At 52.8% G+C, this 21747-nt stretch overlaps 3 protein-coding genes across 3 annotated transcripts in view; 2 read left to right on the top strand and 1 right to left on the bottom strand.

Annotated features, from left to right (window-relative positions):
- EMC10 (ER membrane protein complex subunit 10) overlaps positions 1–5554 on the top strand; it is a 97518-nt gene extending 91964 nt beyond the window's left edge. Inside the window, exon 8 of the transcript XR_009537102.1 lies at positions 5535–5554. The gene's annotated coding sequence lies outside the window, so the exon portion shown is untranslated. The remainder of the gene's footprint in view (positions 1–5534) is intronic.
- Positions 5555–6249: 695 nt separating this feature from the next.
- On the bottom strand, positions 6250–20181 carry SYT3 (synaptotagmin 3). Its single transcript, XM_060130434.1, has 9 exons — positions 20031–20181; positions 16188–16713; positions 13579–13966; positions 12282–12500; positions 9758–9878; positions 9315–9486; positions 9082–9214; positions 6889–6957; positions 6250–6724 (listed from the first exon to the last, which is right to left on the bottom strand). The coding sequence occupies exons 1-8, from the start codon at positions 20179–20181 to the stop codon at positions 6892–6894; spliced, it is 1776 nt and encodes a 591-aa protein (XP_059986417.1). The 3' UTR covers positions 6250–6724; positions 6889–6891.
- C19H19orf81 (chromosome 19 C19orf81 homolog) overlaps positions 13704–21747 on the top strand; it is a 24829-nt gene continuing 16785 nt past the window's right edge. Inside the window, exons 1-2 of the mRNA XM_060130435.1 lie at positions 13704–13868; positions 16617–16734. Of these exons, the coding sequence (XP_059986418.1) occupies positions 16668–16734 (67 nt within the window). The 5' untranslated portion in view covers positions 13704–13868; positions 16617–16667. The remainder of the gene's footprint in view (positions 13869–16616; positions 16735–21747) is intronic.

Here is a 21747-nt window from a genome sequence, read left to right as displayed (position 1 = left end):
GCCTCGGTCCCCCATGTCTTCAGGCCGTCTGTGACCATGGACTTACGCCCGCTATCGTTCCCAATCACCGTCACTCTCTCTCTCGCCTCTGGGCCCTTCCCCTTGTCGCGTCATTTATCTTCCTCTGTCGCTTCCCGCTTCTCCATCACTGCGATTTTCTATCTGAAAATTTCTGTCTGAATCGTGTTCTGTTCCTGTAGGTGTGCATATGGGGGGAGGTCTCTGTCCCTTTGGAGTTCTTTCTTCTAGTCAGTCTCTGGCATCTCTGGGGCTCTGTCCCTCAACAATATTTTATGGGTCCACACCGTCTCTCAGGCCTTTTCTGGGACCAAGGGGTCCCCCCTCGGTCCATCTGTCAGTCAGCCTAGCCGTCCGCCTTGTGCCTCTCGCCTCACGTCTCGCCTCATGCCCTTTCCCGCCTTTTATTGCTCCCTTACGCTTAAAAAAAAAAAAAAAAAGGAAAAAGGAAAAAGAAACACGAGCGCATGCGCACCAAGCGCTGTGCTGGAGAAAGTGTGCGCGACCCGCCAGCGGGCTCGCAGAAGCTCACACGAACTCGCCTTCGAGCTCACGCTCTCCAGGCACCGGCTCCGCAACTAGTGACGTCACAGAGGCTTTGCCCCGCCTTATTGGCTGCCTTCAACTAGCAGGCGCTTGCTGGAGTAAGTGGCCAAGAGTTGCCGAGCGCCAGATGGCGCTCAAGCGTTTGAGCTTAGGGACTCTGCAAACTCTTTAGAGACTCGTGTTGTCATGGCAACTCTACTCTAATTGATACCTGCGCTATTTGGTTGGATCGCTAATCTGATTGGATGTCTGTTGAGTTAATTCCCGTATCTGATTGGATGCCAGGGACTCTTGATCTTTCCTTCCTCTCAGCATTTCTCTCTCCTGGTAGGGTTTCTGGACACGGAAAGTGACATGAGTTGCCAGGGAGCGTGAGGGGTGTTGCACCGGGCACTGGAACTTGGCCAAAGTCAGCTGACCAGATTGGCTGTCTCTCAGATACAGCCTCCCTTTTCCCCGCCAGAGGGCGCCACGGTGCGCTGAGCCCTTGGAAGCCTTGGTGACTGGTGACGTCACTGGGGAGCCACTCTTGATTGGCTACATCTTTTCTGCCCTAGCCGTCATAAGAGAGGTCTAGAGGACGCAGGAAGAAAGAAACTGTGTGCCCAGGAATAAGCAGTGACCTTGGTCTCAAATACTTCAATATGCAAAGGGCGTTCGCCTTTATTATCCTTTCCAATCTCCATAATCATCCCCAGACGTGCATACTATCGTTAGAGTGGACACCTACTGCAACTATGGACCCATATAACGGACACCTGTGGTTTTTGCCTGATTGGCATGTTATCGTTTAAAAAGAAATTAATAGGCTTTCTTTTTTTTTCTTTTTGCGGTACGCGGGCCTCCCAGTGTTGTGGCCTCTCCCGTTGCGAAGCACAGGCTCTGGACGCACAGGCCCAGCCGCTCCGCGACATGTGGGATCTTCCCGGACCGGGGCACGAACCCGTGGCCCCTGCATCAGCAAGCGGACTCTCAACCACTGCGCCACCAGGGAAGCCTTTAATAAGCTTTAAAAAAAAGTGGTTTTAGGCTTACAGAAAAAAATTGAGCGAAAAGTACAGAAAGTTCCCGTATACCCTAAGGGGAACTCTGTACCCTAATTCTCTACACTCTAATATGCCCTCTCCTAATTCCCTTTATTATTAACATCCTGCGTTAGTGTGGTACATTTGTTACAATTGTAGGAAAACACTGTATGATTCCAATTACGTGCGGTACCTAGAATGGCGGTTGCCAGGGGCTGAGGTGGGGGTGGGGTGAGGAGTTGTTTACTGACTATACAGTTTCTGTTTTTTCAAGATGAAGAGAGTTCTGGATATTGGTTGCACAACAATGTGAATGTACTTAACACTAATGCACTGAACCTTCAAAAGGGTTAAGATAGTAAATTTTATGCTATGTGTATTTTTTAAATTTTTTATTTTTTTTTGGCTATGTTGGGTCTTTGTTGCTGCACACAGGCTTCCTCTAGTTCCTTCGAGCGGGGGCTGCTCTTTGTTCCGGGGTGCGGACTTCTCACTGCGGTGGCTTCTCTTGTTGCGGAGCACGGGCTCTAGGCCCGCAGGCTTCAGTAGTTGTGGCTCGGGGGCTCAGCAGTTGTGGCTCACGGGCTCTAGAGCGCAGGCTCAGTAGTTGTGGCGCACGGGCTTAGTTGCTCCGCGGCATGTAGGGATCTTCCCGGACCAGGGCTCAAACCCATGTCCCCTGCATTGGCAGGTGGATTCTTAGCCACTGTGCCACCAGGGAAGCCCCTGTTATGTGTAGTTTGCCATAATTTAAAACAATGCACCGATTTGAAGTGTACTCTTCTATGAGTTCTGACAAGTATATGGTCACCTCCACAATCAAGATATAGAACAGTTCCATCATTCCAAAAGGTTCCTCCTTACCTGTATGTAATCAATCCCCCATCCCCACTGCTTGGCTCCAGGCAACCCTAATCTGACTTCTGTCCTTAGAGATTAGTATTCCCTTCTCACAATTTCATAGAAATGGAATCATACAGCTTGTACTCTTTTCTGTCTGGCTTCTTTCACAAGACACAGTTTCTGATGTCACACATATCAGTGGGTAGTTCTTTTGATTCCATCCTCTGGACATACAATTTGTTTACCCATTCCTGGTGATGACAATTTCCTTTGTTTCCAGTTTTCCACATTGGGGTTCTTGCGAATAAGGTGGCTGTGAATATTTGTGTGGACACATGCTTTCACTTCTCATGGGTAAATATTCCTTCGGAGTGGGATTGCTGAGTCACATGTTTAACTTTATGAAAAACCGATAAACTGTTTTCCGAGGTGATTGCAAGAGGTTTAATGGGGACTCTCAAAAGATATGTCATTGTCCTAACTCCCCAGAACCTGCAAACGGGATCGTATTTGGAAAAGGACTCTTTGCAGATGTAATTGAGTTAAGGGTTTCCAGATGAGATCATCCTGGATTTCCAGATGAGATCATCCTGGATTTAGAGCGGTCCCTAAATCCAATGACAGGTATATTTATAAGAGAAAGGCAGAAAAACAAAAAACAAAACCTCCCCGCAAACCCCATGTAGGGTTGATTGTAACCAACTAATGCCTATTCAAAGCAAATTATTTAAAATTTAAAAAATTAAAAAAAATTTGTCCTGCTTACACTTCCTTACCCGGAAACATCTTTCTCTTTTCTGGAATAGCTGATACTTTTATTTTAGGTCAGTCAATATTAAAGTGATTATGAAGATTCCTAATGCACAAATATATTCTAATAATATATAATAATTAGTAGTAGTTATAGTCACCATTATTATCCATATTATTAGCTAACATTTGAGTCAGTTACTATATACCAAATACCACGCTAAGTGTCTCACGTGTATTATTTCACTTAATCTGCATAACATTCTTGTGAAGTAGGCATTATCATTTCTCTACCCTACAGTTAAAGAAATTGAGGCATAGAGAGGTTATATACTTTGCCCAAAGTCACAGAGCTAATACATGGGGAGGAGAATTTGAGCCTAAGCTCTAATTCAAAGCTCACTTGTAGGGACTTCCCTGGCGGTCCAGTGGTTAGGACTCCATGTTTCCACTGCAGGGGGCACAGGTTCGATCCCTGGTGGAAGAACTAAGATCTTGCAAGCCGCGTGGTGTGGCCAGAAAAAAACAAAAAAACAAAAACGACAACAAAAAACAAAGCTCACTTGTGTACCAGATAAACTTGCTGAATGTAGTGGCATCATCAAAGTTGGCAAAAAGAATAAACAAGCAGCATGCCCAATAGAGTATGACATTAATTTAGAGGGTAAGTTTGGCATGACAGACTGTCTTCCTAAGGGTATTTTCAAGATATTTATTAGGTTAAAATCAACTTGCAATCCTTGTGGATGCTAATAGGCTGCCTTGTTTGCCTTTAAGCTGAACTTTACATATCGTATTGTACCTTTCTAACCTTGACATTTATTAGAGTTTTGAAAAGTGCTCATTCCTCAAGAAAAGAGAGTACATGTACTCCTAGTTACAGTGCAATAAATAAAAAAAAATCAGTGTTCGATGTGCTTTTAAATAGAGGGAAAGGGAGAGGGAGATTTGAGATACAGAGACACAGGGGACAAGGCGATGTGAAGACAGAAGCAGAGATTGGAGCAATGCATCTACCAGACAAGGAACGCCAAGGAGTTCAGGTAGCTACCAGGAGCTAGGTGAGAGACATGGTACGAATTCTCTCCTAGAGCCTCAGCAGGAACCAACCCTGCTGACACCTTGACTTCAGACTTCTGGTCTCTAGAACTATTAGAGAATACATTTCTGTCGTTTTCAGCCAGCCACTTTGTGGTAATTTGTTACGGCAGCCCTAGCACATGAATACAGTGGCTGTACTATTTCTTCATGGTAGAATTTTTTGAAATGCTGTATATGGTCAAGTGGGTGTGAATTCATGTCAACTAGTCATGTAGTGGACATTCACTACTTTGAAGGACGGTCCCCTGACTACTGCCATGTGATTCTTTTTTAAAAATTATTTATTCATTTATTTGGCTGCATTGGGTCTTAGTTGCGGCATGAGGGATGTTTCGCTGTGGTGTGCCGGCTCTTCATTGCGATGTGCGGGCTTCTCTGTAGTTGTGGCGCGCGGGCTCCAGCGTGTGTGAGCTCAGTAGTTGTGGCACGCACTGCCATGTGATTTTGTTGGGGCTGTCAATCAGGGGACCCCCCATGTTCTCTACTAACAAACCGTTATGACTTCAGGAGATGAATTCACAGCTAGGGAAGAAGGGATGAGTTCCTGAGGGGGTCTGAGCCAATCTAGGTGAGATGGGCAGTGGAGGAAGAATCAGCCACGGCGGGGGCAAGGCTCAAGAGCAAGCTTGCCAACTGGACACATGCTTAGCTTGAGGTGATGATCCAAGGCCTGAGCAGGACCAATCAGAATCCTTTTCCTGAATGATATGGAAGCAGGGAGAGAAAGAGAGAGAGAGAGAGAGAGAGAGAGAGAGAGAGAGAGAGAGAGAGAGAGAGAGACTGTCCTAATTTTGTTTCCAATTTTTTTGCAGCTGCAGCAGGTCCTGTTAATTTCCTACCCAACAATCATTCCCCTTTCTGTGCTTCCTTGCTGGCAAGGGCCACATCCCACGATATAGACTAGAAATGACAGATGCTCACTTTCCAGACTGCTTTGCAACCCAGGCTGGCCACAGAACCCACTCTGGCAAATGAGAAGGAGAACTCTTCCGGGGAGAAAAAAAAGCAAACACATAAGGGGAGGCCCCTGTCCACATTTTCTGCTTTAGATGTCACCGTCTGAGAACACAACATGTGGTACCGTTGCAGACAGTTTGTACCCACGAGGGGAAAGCAAAACAATTCTCACAGATGCCAACCCAGTGCCTGACACTGAGCAGCTGAACTAACCCTGGGACTTTGTATCTTTAAAACGTTTGTTAGATGAGCAAAAGAAATCTCTACCATTTCAGCTCTCTCTGTTTTCTGCAGCTGAAGGCATGATGGCAGACGCAGAAGCCGCAGTTCCAAATGGCCGTTTATTACCACCACAAAGACCTGCCCGAGAATGAAGTCAATAAAGGACAAAGCAGAATCACTCGAACACCTGGATCCAACCATGCCTGAAGTCCTTCTGTGCCCTCAGACTTCCCTGGATGTCTTTCCATGCTGCTTGTGGCTTACAGTAGTTTGGGTTGCCTTTTAAAATATTAATTAATTAATTTTTGGCTGCGTTGGGTCTTCGTTGCTGTGCGTGGGCTTTCTCTAGCTGCGGCAAGCGGGGCCTACTCTCTGTTGTGGTGTGCGGGCTTCTCATTGCAGTGGCTTCTCCTGTTGCAGAGCACGGGCTCTAGGCGCGCGGGCTCAGTAGTTGTGGCACATCGGCTTAGCTGCTCTGCGGCATGTGGGATCTTCCCGGATCAGAGCCCTAACCCGTGTCCCCTGCGTTGGCAGGTGGATTCTTAACCACTGCGCCACCAGGGAAGCCCCTGGGTTGCATTTTGTGTCCTATAATCACAGTGGTCCTGGCGAATGTGAAATTTAGAAAGGCTCAGATAAATCAATTAAGTTGCCAAAGGTCACCCAGGCAGCGAATGAAACATTTGTCTGAATGCAGAGCCAGGATGTTCCAACCCAGCTTCCCGGTCCCAGAAAGGACAGGAGCCCTAGACGGAGTGAGACCCACGGTATGTGTTTATTCCGGCATTCATAGCAGCAGCAGTGGGGGGATTGGCCAGACGGGGGATGTGGTGAACAGAAAGGGTAGACACAGCTGTGCGTGTGTCTAGGGGAACACGAAGGATTGGTCTGTTGACATTCACGGTGAGAACAAGGGTTAGGACGCCAAGTCTTGTACAAACAGCAAAGAGACACAGAGACAGACAGAGGTTTGGGGAGGGGGAGGGGTCCCCCAGACATGCACGGCCCCTCGCCTGGATGGGGAGCCCCGGGGAAGGGAGGACAGACACAGTGGAGACTGGATGCCCCCCACCCTGAAACAGGGAGCTGGGCCCGCCTGCCTTCCATCCCCACGCCTCCAGGGGTAGAAGGATGGGCAGGCCCAGCACTGCCCCGCACCACGTGGCTCGGACGTTATGGCTTCGAGGAGATGAATTCACAGTCCGGGCAGGAAGGGATGGGGTCCTGAGGGGGCCTGGTCCGATCCTGAGCTTAGGCCAGACCTGCAGGACCGGGCAGGGAGGAAACGTCAGTGATGGCAGAGAGCAGGCCCATGACCTGCTGTAGTTCCGTCACCACCCCAGGGACCCAGGAATCCCGGTCCTATGTCTCTCCATCCTCAGACCCAGGAGTCCAGCCCCTCCCACCCCCGGTCTGGGTTCCTTACCCCTCACTCTGAGTTCTCTTTCTCTGACAATCCTTTGCTGCCTTTTGTGAAGCTGGTCAAAGTCTTTTCCTGAAAGGGGAAATCCAGAAGCTCAGGAGTGAGGGACAGAGACAAAACAGTTGCTAATAATCAATCTAATAAGACATCAAACCTGTTTTCTTTCTTTTTTTTTTTTGGTTGTGACTTGCGGCTTGTGGGATCTTACTTCCCCAACCATGGATTGAACCCTCGCCCTCGGTAGTGAAAGCGCAAGTCCTAACCACTGGACTGCCAGGGAATTCCCTGTTTTCATCACTTACAGTTCTCTTTTTTGCCTGGCTCTGAAGTGATGGGACAAGTGGTACAACAGTCCCATTCTACAGATGCAGAAACTGAGACACAAAGAAGCAGTCCGTGGAAATGTGAGGAGAGATGAGGATACTGGGGTGATGGGGAAGACCCTGCAGGGCCTCTGAGGAGCTGAGACCCGGTCCTGGGGGTGCCGTGGAGCCACGGGAGGGCTGAGCAGAGAAGGGGCAGGGTCAGCTCTGGGACTAGAAAGATGCTTTGGGGCCACATAACACTACTGGCTGAAAGTCAAGGTCAGGGCCAGACCCTGCTGGGGTTCAGCTCCTCTCTGCTTCCAGAGAAGTTTGTGAATAAATGAGTGAGTGAATTAGAAGAGTGAGTGATGGAAGGACGGAGAAGCTGCCATCTGTTTATCCAACTACAATCACGGTCTTTTCAAAACTCACATCTGAGTTCTGTGCTCAGCCCTTTAAGTCCCCCCGCACCCCCAACCAGGAAAAAAGTCCAAAGCAGGGCCAGACTAGTCAATTCCAAGTGAGGAACTGACTCCTAGTGTCAAATTTAAGTTGCATCCAAACTCAGCAGTCAAGATAAATGCTCTTGTAATGCAATTTAAAAAAAATGAAATGAATGCAAAAAAAATCCATGATGAGCAAAATACAAATTTTAAATAAAAGCCAGTCCTGTGTCATTTTAAATAAATTTTAAATGAAACTTGTTTTATTTAAAATTTATTTAAAATTAAAATTTATTTAAATTGTAAATAAGGGCCAGTTCCTGGGCTCAAGAACTGGAGATGAAAGGAGAAATATACACCTGATTTTTCTGTATTTAAAATTTTTTTTCGTGGCATATTAAAATAATTGAGAACATACTGAAAAAAAAGAAGAGTAAGTGTATTGAAATTCACATTTTCTTAAGTTTAAATGTTTAATTTACACCCTACAAAGAATCTAGTATAATTTTACTTTCTTGGCTTTAGTGACAGCAAATTCATCAAGAGCTTCAAAAGCTACTTCTTTGCTTTTCTTGGTTTCAAATGAGAGAACCACGTTTGAAAATTTCTCTTGACCAAGTAATGATCTTAAATTTTTAATTTAAAAATTGTCAGGCTGGTTCTTGCGTGACCCACAAGGCCTCCTGGGATCTGCTCGTACCCCCTTCTTTGTCTGCTCCAGGCTCACCGCTGACATCAGCCTCCTCGATGATTCCGAGGAACAGGAACGGGCAGCCTTGCCCTCTCCCTACAATCTTCTTCACCTGAGCCCATTCCTTTTCAACCTCCAGGTCTCTGCTCAAATGTCACCTCCTCCAAGAAGCCCTCCATGACCCCCTAATCTAAAGGGCATCCTCCATCCCCCATCCAGGTTCCCTCTACCTCCCAGATTCCAAAACGTTTTGGACCACAACTGACAGGGAGAAAAATAAATTAACGCTATGATCCTTGGTTTGCTGCCCTGTGAAAATGTCTGTTCTGTTCTATTTCAACTCTATTTTCTTATTCATTTCAATTTTCACAGCCTGCTTTAAATAACAAATAAAGAAAACTCCGCTCTATTTTATCACCTAGTGTTTTCCTTTTGTTTGGGACTTAGCACCATGGGTAATAATAATAATAGTAGCTGACTATTTACTGAGCCCTTACTAACAGGCAGACACTTAGTCCTGCATTAACTCACTGAATCTTCACATCTACCCTAACCATAGGTGTTATTAACGGTCCCATTTCCCAACAGAGGAAATTGAGACACAGAGAGTTCAAGTAACTTGCTCTAAATCACACAGCTAGAGATGGTAGAGCGGGGGTTCGAACCTACGCTGACTCCACAGCCCACAGAAACGTGAAGCGTTGCGTGAGTGAAGGGGCAAACGCGGTGGGAGGGACGTCGGGTGGCGCCCACGCACCTCCACCAGCTGGTGCCAGTGCTCCACGGGCTTGCGCGGGTTGGCCAGCATCTCGGCCCAGTGCTCGCGGCCGTGGGGGTCGGCGGCGTCGGGACCCACGCGGCACACGCCGATCACCTCGTTGTGTCCGATGCTGGGGGTCAGGGGTGGGGGGTTGGTGAGCACCTGAGCGGGAGGGAGGCAGGCCCGGTCCCGCCCCCCGCCCTCACTCCCCCCCCCCCCCGCGCCCTCACCAATCATAGTCCACCACCGCGATGCTGAGCCCCACGTTCTCCACGCTCTCGGGGGCCACGTCGAAGACCAGCGCCTCGTTGTACGTGGGGTTCAGCGTGTTCTTCTTGATCGAGGTTTTCCGCTTCTTCAAACGCCGCCCCTCGCTGATCAGAGAGGCCTTCACGTAGGGGTCTGGGGGCGGTTGTGGAGAGCACTGAACCTCGACTTCCTCAGACCCGACTGTGGACCCCGGACCCCTCTTCTCCCAGACCCAAGGTTCTGGATCCGCAGCCTTTTCCCCCCCAGCCCTTCCTCCCTCAGACCCAGGGGTCCAGGCCCCCCCAGCCCCTCCCCCCTCAGACCCAGGGGCCCAGGCCCCCAGCCCCTCCTCCCTCAGACCCAGGATCCAGGCCCCCCCAGCCCCTCCCCCCCCTTCAGATGCCAGCGCCTTCCCGGAACCCACCTGAGAAGCCGGTGAGGTCCATTGCTTTGAGGTTAGAGGCTTTGATGATGGTCACGGTGAGGCGCCCGGCGGTGGGGAGGTAGCAGAGTGAGAAATTGAGCTCCCCAAGATCTGCCTTTTCCTGCAGTTGGGGAAAGAGGGTCAGCGATGCCTTGCCTCAGCCTCCCACTGTCTCTCCCTGACTTTCTCTCCCATCCCCAGACTCCAGCTGTCCTCTCACGTCTCCAGGGCTCAGGTTTCTGATCCACTTAACAATCTGACTTCGGGCCAAACCTGGTAACTCCTCGGCCACAGCTGCCTGCCACCGTCAAATCCTACTTGTTCTGCAGGGAAGACTGGAAGAGGCGTGGGGGGGGGGAGAGCAGGAGAGAGCAGGAGAGGGACAGAAAGAGGGAGAGAGAGAGAGAACACGGTGAGAAATAGACTGAGACAGAGATGCAAACTCTGAGAGATACAGTCAGAAAGACAGACCCACAGAGTTCTAAAGTCAGAAAGACCCAGAGGAGAGAGGGGTGGTAGAGACCCAGACAGGGGAGCACAGAGGGGGGGGGTAGGAGGAAGAGGGGCATAGACTCAGAGGGAGCACCGAGGCCTGGGAGGCGACAGAGTCCCCAAGGGGCAGGACTAGAGATCCAGAGAGGGGGACAGAGACTCGGTGGGGGGTATAGAGACCCAGAGAGAGTGACAGAGACCCAGAATGAGAGGGGAGGGGAAAAGACCCAGAGAGAGAGAGAGAAACAGAGGCAGAGACCTACATCGAGAAAGGGACAGAGATCCAGAGAGAGTGGGGCAGAGAAAAGACACAGAAAGGTCAGTCTTATGACAGGAGACAGCCAAGAACCAGACAGAGGTTACAAGGAAGGCAGACCCTTCGCTGTGACACACACAGATGGACCTGGAACAGTGGCCAGAGCTAGGGGACCTATGACCCGCCTGTCCCATCCTTCAGTCTCATCTCGGCCCCTCGCCTCCCAACCACAGTTAGGAGCCCAGGTCCCTAGACTCCCCACTCAGTCCCCTGAGGCTTTGCCCAGGCTGTTCCCTTGGCTTAAATACCCTTCCTCCCCATCTCCTCTCGGCCAACAAGCCGTGGCTTAGCTGTCACCTCTTCCCACAAGCTCCCAGATTCCCTGCAGCCCTGAGCAGATGCTCCCACTGTGTGTCCCCGTAATGCTGGCCCCCTGACAGCAAACTGTGTGACAACTTAGACCCACAGCTCCCGAGGTCTTGATCCTGAAAAAAACAGGTGTTGAAGGAATGCATGAATAAATGAAAGAATGAGCGATACCTGGAGCTATCAGGAGGCGGAGGGAAAAGGAGAGGTGACAAAAGGAGACAAAGAGAAGGCAGGAGAGTGCCTTCGGGTGGGGCTGCCTCAGGGAATGACAGGGGGCGGGGTTAGGTGGGTCCTGGGGTCAGGACCCTACAACCAGGCACGTGGTTCTCACAGGCTGGGCTTGGGGGACTGAGCAAGCAGGCTCTGGAGGGTCCAGCGAAGGGTACTTTAGGAAGAGCCATGGGCACCTGGTTCACCCGTGTCATTGTACATATGGGGAAACTGAGGCTCAGAGAAGGGAAGGACCTCGAGTAGGGCCATCAGGTGGGCAAAACCAGCCCTCTCGTGATATGAGGACAGGGCTCACCCAGCCCTGACACACACAGCTACCCCAGATTGGCAGAGAGCTGGAATGTTGGGAAACCCACAGATTGGAACTGAGAGGGCTGAGGAGTTGGGCGGGTGTGAAGTTTGGGGCGTGGAAGGGGTCAGGACACCCAACGAAGACCTAGGGGCTGGGTTTGGGGAAGGATTGGATATACAGGAGAATGAGGTTGTAAGAAATGAGGAAGGGGCCCATGGGGGGTGTTGGGGGAACTGGGGAGATGTCAGGATATTGGGGATCCCAGTATGTCCGAGGCTTGGGGCATCAGGCTATCAGGATTCTAGTGGAGACCATGAAGAGACAGAGGATTAGATTATATTCGAGAATCTGAAAGTCAGGGGTTTGAAACAAAATGTTCAGAGTTCAGAGGGGTTGGGGGAGTTCAGGAAGTCTGGGAATTGGAAAATTGGGAGGTTGTGAGGGGAAGGAAGTTGGGAAAACAAAAGGAACTTTGGGCTTGGGAAGTTGGAGGGTCAGGAATCTAGGGCCAGCGGGCAGAAGTCAGGGGGTCATGGCATGGAAGTTTGACAAAGTTGGCCGGTGGGTATATGGGCGTCTATTATAGTTTTCTCAATGGTTACCATCAGATGTCAACGGGGTGGGGGGGTGAGGTGCTGGTGTCAGAAGTTGGGAAACCTGGGGCCCAGTTATGATATTAATAGTTGACAAAGTGCGGATGGGGAATGGGGGTCCATTATATCGGTCTCTATTCTTGCTTGTACGTTTGCAATATCTTACAACAAAATAAAGCTAAACAGAAAACTCCAGGATCAAGGAGTTACAAGGTTATGAAGTGGGGGGCAAGGAGATGGCAAACTGAGGGGTCCCAGGTCCCCGGGATGGGGGATGAAGCAGCCACTGACCGAGCCGCCCTCCACGACGTCCCTCCACAGCGGGCGGCCAGGGGGCCGCTCAGCCAGCTCGAGGAGGTTGTCCAGAACCACCTGGCCGATGAGGTCGTGCCGGGAGAAGCGGTCAAAGTCATAGACGCTGAAGTGCAGTTTGCGCTGGGCCAGCTCAGCCAGGGGCACGGAGAACTGAAATGTCTCATTGAACACGGGGTTCAGGGTCTTCCTGTGTACCTAGAGGCGGTGGGCGACGAAGGGAGACAGACACTATGCCCACCAGCCCCTCCTGCCCGGGACCCAGATGTCTGGACCCCTACCCCCTCCTTCCTCAGACCCAGGAATCTGGAACCCCAGCCCCTCGCCCTCACACCCAGGCTCCAGGCCCCCAGCCCCTCCTCCCTCCCTCAGACCCAGGATCCAGGCCCCCAGCCCCTCCTCCCTCAGACCCAGGAGTCCAGGCCCCCAGCCCCTCCTCCCTAAGACCCAGGATCCAGGCCCCCGGCCCCTCCCCCCTCAGACCCAGGATCCAGGCCCCCAGCCCCTCCCCCCTCAGACCCAGGATCCAGGCCCCCGGCCCCTCCTCCCTCAGACCCAGGAGTCCAGGACCCCAGCCCCTCCTCCCTCAGACCCAGGGGTCCAGGCCCCCAGCCCCTCCCCCCCTTAGACCCAGGAGTCCAGGCCCCCAGCCCCTCCCCCCTCAGACCCAGGATCCAGGCCCCGGCCCCTCCCCCCTCAGACCCAGGATCCAGGCCCCCAGCCCCTCCCCCCTCAGACCCAGGATCCAGGCCCCGGACCCTCCCCCCTCAGACCCAGGATCCAGGCCCCCAGCCCCTCCCCCCTCAGACCCAGGATCCAGGCCCCCGGCCCCTCCTCCCTCAGACCCAGGAGTCCAGGACCCCAGCCCCTCCTCCCTCAGACCCAGGAGTCCCCGCCCCTAATCCCTCCTCCCTCAGACCCAGGGGTCCAGGCCCCCAGCCCCTCCTCTCTGGGACCCGGATGTCCAGCCCCCAACCCCTCCTCCCTCAAACCCAGAGTCCAGGCCCCCAGCCCCTCCTCCCTCAGACGCAGGAGTCCCCGCCCCTAATCCCTCTTCCCTCAGACACAGGGGTCCCCGCCCCCAACCCCTCCTCCCTCAAACCCAGAGTCCAGGCCCCCAGCCCCTCCTCCCTCAGACCCAGGAGTCCCCGCCCCTAATCCCTCCTCCCTCAGACCCAGGGGTCCCGGCCCCCAGCCCCTCCTCCCTCAGACCCAGGAGTCCCGGCCCCCAGCCCCTCCTCCCTGGGACCCGGATGTCCAGCCCACCACTCCGGACCTTGGTCTGAAACTTTTTCTTGCGGTCAGGCAGCAGGTAGATCTTGACGTAGGGGTCTGAGAAGCCATTGGAGTCCTTGGCCGGGAGGTCCAAGGCCTGCAGGATACGCACCACCAGCTGGTCGGAGCCGTAGAGGTACCTCAGGGCGAAGCTGATGCGGCCGCACGGCGCCCCCGCGCCGGCCTCTCCGGAACCTGGGGCCCCGCCGCCGCGCCGGCCGCCGGGTCCAGTGCCCTGGTACAACTCCGGCTTGATCTGTCCGATGAGCTTGGCTTTCTCCTCACCGCCTGGTAAGGGTAAGGGCAGGGCGGGCGGCCGCTCCTCACTGCCGGCATCCGGCTGGGAGCTCAGGGTCTGTTGGGTGAGGGGCCGCGGCAGGGCCGGGTACCTGCGGGGTGGGGAAGGCAAGGTGGGGTCAGTGGCTCCGATCTTCGCTGCACCTGAAGACCTGGGAGGCTCCTCCCTGCCTCTTCCCCAAACCCCATTGCCAGGCGTCCACAGGTCCCCACCTTTGCCCACTGTGACCTTGAGCGAGGCACCTGAATTCTCTGAGCCACAGTTTCCCCATCTGTGTGAGGAGGGTGACCTACCCCCTTTTCTAAGCTAGCTCCACCCCAGGCCTGGGCTTGCACCAGCCTCTAGAAGCCTCCTTCTGACCTCAAGGGGTGACCCAGAGTAGCTTCTCTATGGACCCCTGGGGCCTCACACAGCCCAGACCCCCTGGTCCTGCACCTGCCCTTCTCCAAGTCTCCCTAACCCGTCCTAAGTCCCAGCCTCATGCTCTCCCACCTGACCATCGCTCCCCCTTTCTTTCTGTCTCAACTTCCTTTTCTGGCTGTCTGTTTGTAGAACACTCTGGAAGCCCAAAGCTCTATCCTTAACCATCTTTGCCATCTTCTCCCCTTCTCACTCACACGCTTTCCCTGGACAAGCTCAGCTGTGCCCCAGGTTTCCACGGCCATCAGCAGCCTGATGTCTGCTAAATCTGTCTTCTGACTCCAGCCTGGTTCAGCCCACAGCCTCAGCTGCCCATCAGACACCACATACCCCTCGTGTTCCCTGCTGGGCTCAGTGCCTCCTCCCAAGCCCACTCGCTCTCCCAGTTCCCCAGAATCCACCTAGATTTGCGGGTCAGACAGCTGGGGCCATCGTCATCTCCTCTCTCCCCTGCAATCCTTTCCCTCCCATCTCCTGAATGTCCCCATCCCTGTGGTCCCTGCTCGTCCATCCTCTCCCGCATGGACCATAGTGATGGGCAGTCATGACTGGACATGGTAGCCCCAGATGCGCTGAGAGGCAGGCATGAGGCTGGGGGAAGTGGGAGGGCACCAAGCCGTGGAAAGGGATGCCGGGTGAGATGCCTTCAGCTACTGAAGGGCCATTCCCTGCTCCCAGAGTGACTTTGGGGAGGTCATTAACACCCTCTGGGCCTCAGTTTCTTCATCTTTATAATGGGGGAAGAAGGAACTCAGACTGGTGTATCCATCAACCTCTGGAAGGCCTCCCCAGAGACCTCAAACTATATCTTCCATGAGCCCTTGGCCAGCCCACTGGACAAGAACCACCTATGAACCTCTGGAGCCCAAGACAATCCTTCCCGGAGGCAGTTTTCCCCGGACGCTCCCCCGGGCCCCTCCCATTCAACAAGACCCAGATAAGCTCAGGGTCTCCCTCAAACCCACTGCTCTTCCTAGATCCTCTGACGGCCCCACCATTCACCCAATCAACCGCCAGGCCAGACCCCTGGGTGCTGTCCTTACCTCCTCCCACCCCCTTCTACCCACAGCTGTCAACCCCCAGTTTCATCCCTGACTCTCGGCGCCCTGACTCTCTCTACCTCATCTCCTCCTCCACCATCCCCAGTTCAGCCTTGTTGTCTCCTGCCTGGACTTTTGGTATCCAATCTGTCTCTCCAGTCTGTCCCCTATGTGGCCCCAGAGAGGTCTTTCTGCCCAGAGCTGACCTCCTCTGCTCACAGCCCTTTGTGGCTCCCCAGTGCCCTAGGACAAGGTCCCACCCCCTCAGTCCAGCATTCAAGACCCTGTGTGATCTGGTCCTGCCCACGTCCCCTAGGCTGCTTTACTGCAGCCCTGGCCTGGCTGGATAGGGACAGCTGACTTGGGGACCCACTTCCCCTGGATTGTGAGTGGCGTGAGGGCAGGGTGTGTCTGCCGTGCTCGCCTCTATTCTTTTCCAACACCCAGCTCAGCTCTAGCTCATATTAGGTGCTCGGTGTACATGTACAGAATGATGCACAATGGATGGATGAACTGCAGGTCCCACCACCGGTCCAGGCTTACGGAGAAAGAGATGAATTGCTTTGTGCCTCAGGGACTCAGGGGTCTAACCTCCATTCTCTTCCACCTTCCTGGTCCCAGAGTCCTGTCCTCGGCCTCCTCCTTCCTCTGGATCCAAGAACCTAGACCTCTAGCCCCCTCCTCCCTCCAGCTCAGGAGTCTGGATCCCTAGCCTCCTCTTTCCCCAGGATTCAGGAATCCACACCCCAAGCTCCCTCCTTCCCCAGGACTCATGAGAGCCATAGATGGGAAAGAGACACATAAGAAGAACAGAAGTTCAGAGTGGACCCCCAGCCCAGTAGCCTGTCTCACCTGGTGGTGGGTGCCAGGCTTGTGACCTGCTGATGCGACTGGACACTGGGCAAGCCCCCACCACTGGGGGGAAGCAGGAGAAGCCCAGAGCCTGCGCCGCCCTCAGAGGGCAGCTCAGGAGATGTCTGGCTCGGTTTGACCCCAGCGGCTACTACGGCAGCTGAAGCCTCTGGATACGAGTCCATGTCCAAGTAGGAGGGCTCTGGGGGGTCTGACCCCCCTAGGCTGCCCGGCTCCAGCAGCTCAGCGAAGGGCGGATGGTGGGCAGTGTGGGCATGGTGGTGTGGGCCCCCCAGCAGGGGATGGCCACCCAGGCCAGCCCCTAGGTGGTGCCCACCGCCGCCTACCAGGCCTGCCAGCCCGACCCCAGGGCCTAGGTCTTTGCGCAGAGGGCCACCGCCCACTGCTGAGCCTCCCTTGTCCCTCCAGGGCACCCAGCACAGCTTCCAGGACACGAAGAGGGAGACACCCAGAAGGACAATGCCACAGAACGTCACGATGACCGACAGCAGGCTCACGGAGATGTCTGGAGAGAGTGAGGACAAAGGTCAGGGGTCAGGGCGGGGTCAGAGTTTATCCTCCCATTGCTGTCCCCAAGAGCTAACCTTTACTATTTGCCACACACCGTCCTAAGCACCCTACATGTGATACTTAGTATAAACTCCACGACTACTCAAGGTCGGTGTTTCTATCTAACCATTTTTAAGATGAGGAACCCCAGAGGTTGAGTGACTTGTGTAAGGCTGCACAGGTAGTCAATGACAGATCTGGGATTTGAGCCGGCAGCCTGTCTTCGGATTTTCATCTTTTTATTCTCTGGATTGCTAGCCCACAGTGACTCTCTGTAAGGGAATACACCATCCGAGGTAGGATGAAGGTTCCCTAAAATGCTAAGAGTTGATCAAGGAGAAAGGAGACTGCATGGCACAGTTAGGCAGGTCAGGGTTCAAATCCCAGCTTGCTGTGTGGCTTTGGGAACATATCTTAACCTCTCTGAGCCTGACAGTCCCCATCTGACAAATGGGAAAAATCAGTGCTGCCTCTCATAGTGCTTTTAAGGAATGCAGGGAGTAAATGGTGTGCCGAGCAAGCTGGGGGAGATAATGGCAAACATTTCTTGAGAGGTGACTGTGTTCCGGACACATAAGTGCTTTATACGCTTTCGCTTCCTTATGCCTGACAGGCACGCTAGGGGGTTGGCAACATTATTATGCCCGTTGTTATTTTCCACAAAAGGAAACTGAGGCCAAGAGACACGAAGTTACCAAAGACACAGAGTCCTAGAGCCGGAGCAGGGGAGTCAGGATTTGAGTCTGGGCGCCTGGCTTTACCGTCTTCAGCGTTATGCTACCACACCTCAATATTTCCCAATAAGTGGTAGTTCGAACATGAATTTTTGTTAGAATAATAAATCTTATTGCTGCTGCCACGTGTATCCAACATCACCGCTGCTGCAGCTAACACATTCTGAATGCCTACTATATGCTGATATGCCTTTCAGAGAAACCCAAGGACAGCCCAGATCTTGAACTGAAGGTTTTGGGTTCATTTAGTAATTGGTACCAGGAGTGGGGTTTTTCAAGGAAATGTGAATTTATTTGGGGTTGACTTCAGTGAGGTGGAACACAGGGGAAATTCCTGCTCTGTACAGACCATGGGTTATGGGGGGCAGGGGGAGTAGCAGGTAACTAAACTATTGGCAACAAGCTCAGCTGGGTGGAGGGGCTGTGTCACTTCAGGGAGCTCTTGGTGGCAAGGGGGATGCCCTCTAGTCCTGAGTTGCCCAGGGAATCTAAGTCAGTGGCCCATGGTGTTAATCCTCAGGATACTGTGTAACTAAGGATGATTGATCCTAGTTTACAAATAAGGAAACTGAGTGTCTGAGAGAGAGAACGTGACCCTGCAGGCCCACACGGCGGGCAGTGGCAGAACTCTGAGTTTCCCACCCCACCTCCAACCCCTTAGGGTGCTCCTTTCGAAGTGACCGACATCTACTTAGAGTTCTGGGGGCCTGTTAGAAACCGGAGCAAGGACTTTCTGGCCTCCTGAACATGGAAAGAATGGAAAAAGGGGGCCATTTTGGAAGAGAAGGGGGAGAAGAATTGAACAGATGCTTTCCCCCACTGTCAACCTGGCCCAGACCCTCTCCAAGTCAAAACATCCATCCTCCAAACCCTGGCAGACTTCTCACTCCTGTCTGCCTGCACTGGGGAGCCATTTGGGTGTGCAAGGCAGTGTAGCTGTGCAGTAAAATACTAACCTTTTTGCCCAAAGAAACATTTGGCCCTTGATCAGCTCCTGGGGTGAACCTCTAAGCCCTTGGAATGTCCTGCCCGAGTGTTTTTATTTACCTGAGACACTTGGGCCACATCAGATAGTCTGTGTAACAATGTGATTGATGCTGGGGTCTTTGGGCCACGTGTTATGAGCTTGACCCTTGGAGGGGTTAAGACTAAGCAGTAAAAACCCTGGACACAGAGGCTCTGGTGAGCTTCCCGAGCGGGCCCTACTCTGTGCGTGTTGTCACACATTGTTGCTGGGAGAGTTAAGGGCTGTCTGCGTGACTCCATCAGGACAGGACAACTGGAGGCTCATGCCTGGTCTCTCCTGCACCTTACCTTATGCCTCTTCTCCCTTTGCTGAGTTTAATCTCCATCCTTTTGCTGTCATGAAATGTAGCCATGCGTATAACAGCTCTTCTGAGTTTTGTGAGTCCTAGAAATCATTGAACCTGAGGGTGGTCTTGGGATTCCCCATCACTCACAATTGCAGTAGTGTACCAGGCTTCCTGGGGTCAAAATCTGGCTCTCCTGCGTACAGGCTATGAGATTCTGAGCGAGCTGCTTCAGGTCTCTGGGCCTCGTTCCTCGTCACTGTCCCATAGACATCCTGCACTCGAGATGCTAAGCCCCGCCCTGGCACTCAGCCAGCGTGACTGTCATTGTAACCTCCCACCTCATGCTTCCTGAAGGTTCTTCGTCTGGACGAGGGCAATCATGATATTCCCTAGCTCTCAGAACCATGCTGATTCCTAGCTGGGTTACCTGGAGCCAGTCACTCCACCTTCTGGACCTCAGTTTCCCCCATTGAAAATAGGGATTATAACTATATTTAGTATTTTGTAATAACCTATAATGGGAAAGAATCTGAAAAATAATATATATGAATCACTTTGCTGAATCACTGCAAACCAACTATACTTCAATTAAAAAATAAAATTAAAAAAAAAGAGAAAATAGGGATTTTATGTACCACAAAGGGTAGTGGATCTTGTATACTGTCTGGTACACAGTTGGTGCTCAGTAAGTATGTCCCAACATATCTTGAATGACCACTGTGCGCCCAGCTTGTTCTTAGCACTCCACATGTGTTATATCATTTGAGTCTCTCAGATGCCCCAGGAGGTAGTCACTTTTATGATCCCCATTTTCCAGATGAGGAAATCGAGGCACAGAAGAAGCCATTCATTTCGTAAGTGGAGGAGGTGGGATTTGAACCCAGACAAGTCAGGCAGACTGACTTAAGAGCCTGAGCTTCTAAGCACTATGTGAAATGCACAAAGATACCTGAAGGGGGTGTGTGACAGCAGTGGGGTGGTGGTGAGGGAGGGCGGACAGGGGGCCCACAGGGCAAAGTCCAAAAGGTCACAGGTCACACGGATCACAGAGCTCCTTATTCTTAGATCAGAGGTTTGGGGGACGAGCAACAGGCAGGATGGAGGCAAGACTATAAGAGGGACCGGCCCCATAAGGAACAGGAAGCTGAGCAGGGCTGTTCTGAACCTCTAGAACTCCTGGCTATGGTGGAAGCAGGGGGCTGGCCAAGACGGCTGGGGGTGCTGACCTGCATCGGGGCCCCGGGGATAGCCTCTGATTCGCAGGTCGTTGAACTCTTGGCACCTGTCACTGGTGTCGGCATCTCGGACCCGCGCACAGAGGTCCGAGACCAGGATGAGTGCCCGACGGCAGAGGTCATCCTCGTAGTCTCCTGACATGGTGGCCAGCGGGTCCTGTTCTTGGGAGGGGCCGGGCAAGAGTGCAGATAGGGAATGGAATGGGGGAGAGGGGTGGATAAAGGGCGGAAAGAGACAGAAAAAGGATAGGCAAGGGGACAGCGATTGGGAGTGGATGGACAAGGGGATGGAGATTAGGGGAGGATTGGACAAGGGAAAAGAAATTAGGGGCAAATGGACAAGGAGGAAGAGACTGGGAAGGCCAGCCAAGGGGCAGAGATTAAGGATGCATAAATAAAGGGGTGGACAGACAAGGAGACAAAGATTAGGGTTGCACAGATGCAGGGACAGAATTTCGGGAGGGAGAGACAACGGAACAACCACTTCTCATTCGTGCATTCAACAAATATTCACTGAGCACCAACTACGTGAGAGGCACTGTGCCAGGTGCTGCAGATCCAGCAGGGAACAAACCCCACGCGGTCTCCAGCTTCTTGGTGTCACAGTGCAATGAGGGGAGACAGAGTAAACACATCAAGAAACACGCACACAGAAACACATAGCCCTCAGACTGTGAGAAGTGCTCTAAAAGAAATAGTTGGAGGATGTGTCACAAGGGGACCTGGAGGTGGGCAGTCGGGGGAGCTCTCTGAAATCTGAAGGGTGGGATGGAGCCAGCCATGGGCAGTGGGCAGTGGGGCTGGAGTGAGGAAAAGCATTCAAAGCAGCAGGAATAGCGTGAGCAATGGCCCAGGGTGGGACAGGGCTTGGTAGGTCCAGGGAACAGGAAGGTATAGACAGGGAGAGAGCGGGAGAGAGAGAGAGATGGATGGGGGTAGAAAGATAAGAGATGATTATGTGTGGTGCTGGCTGGGGAGGGATGGAGATGAAAGATGCAGAGATAAGGGCCAAGTTGAGAGAGGGAGAGGTAAGGGGAGGGGAGACAGAGATAATGGGAAGGGCAAACTGGGGCCCAGAAGAGAGGGACAGGTGAACAGACAGACGGAAAGTTAAGGATCGAGACGTGGGATGGACAAACCTTAAAGAATAAGCTGGTGTGTAATTCATGGGCGTGTGAGAGATGGGTGGACGTAGGGGCAGTGATAAGTGCCAGGAAGGAGCATGGACAGAAATATCTTTGAGAGACAAACAATGGACAAGAGGATGGATGGGGTGCAGAAATAAAGGACAGAAACATAACGGCCAGAGATCACAGATGGACACGAGGATACAGAGAAGGACTGGGCAGACAGACATGGGTGCAGAAGGAAGGTTGGACTGGTAGGGGGGCGCATAAAAGAGAGGGGACCAGGAGAAATAGGTGGCTGTGGGGAGAAGGGGAATTAGCGACACATGGTTTGCAACTAGACATCAGAGATGGACTGGAAGGAGGGTGCTGGGGAAATTAGGGACAGACAGATCAGGGCTCACAGATGGACAGGTGTCGTGGGGTGCTGCAGAAGGCCAGGACTCCGAGACAGGCATATCAGACTCACCTGCGCTTATCCCTGCCGTGTCCTGGATGGCAGCCGAGGCGGCGGCTGGCGGTAGCCCATGGGGGTTGTAGGGTGGACACGGGTCTGCGGGCCTGTCCCTACGAGCCAGGTG

The sequence above is a fragment of the Lagenorhynchus albirostris genome, chromosome 19, assembly GCF_949774975.1.
Source record: "Lagenorhynchus albirostris chromosome 19, mLagAlb1.1, whole genome shotgun sequence".
Classification (NCBI taxonomy): Eukaryota; Metazoa; Chordata; class Mammalia; order Artiodactyla; family Delphinidae; genus Lagenorhynchus; species Lagenorhynchus albirostris.
Note: the sequence above shows the minus strand (reverse complement) of the source record. Positions and strands in the feature narration are given on the sequence as shown.

Excerpts from the sequence above, each read along its gene's own strand:
- SYT3 (XM_060130434.1), bottom strand. The coding sequence starts at position 20,181 with ATGTCAGGAGACTACGAGGATGACCTCTGCCGTCGGGCACTCATCCTG. Across the intron at positions 9,487-9,757 it reads GGACCTCACCGGCTTCTCAG|ACCCCTACGTGAAGGCCTCT; the intron begins GTGGGTTCCGGG and ends AACCGCCCCCAG. Across the intron at positions 9,215-9,314 it reads GCGGTGGTGGACTATGATTG|CATCGGACACAACGAGGTGA; the intron begins GTGAGGGCGCGG and ends CCTGACCCCCAG.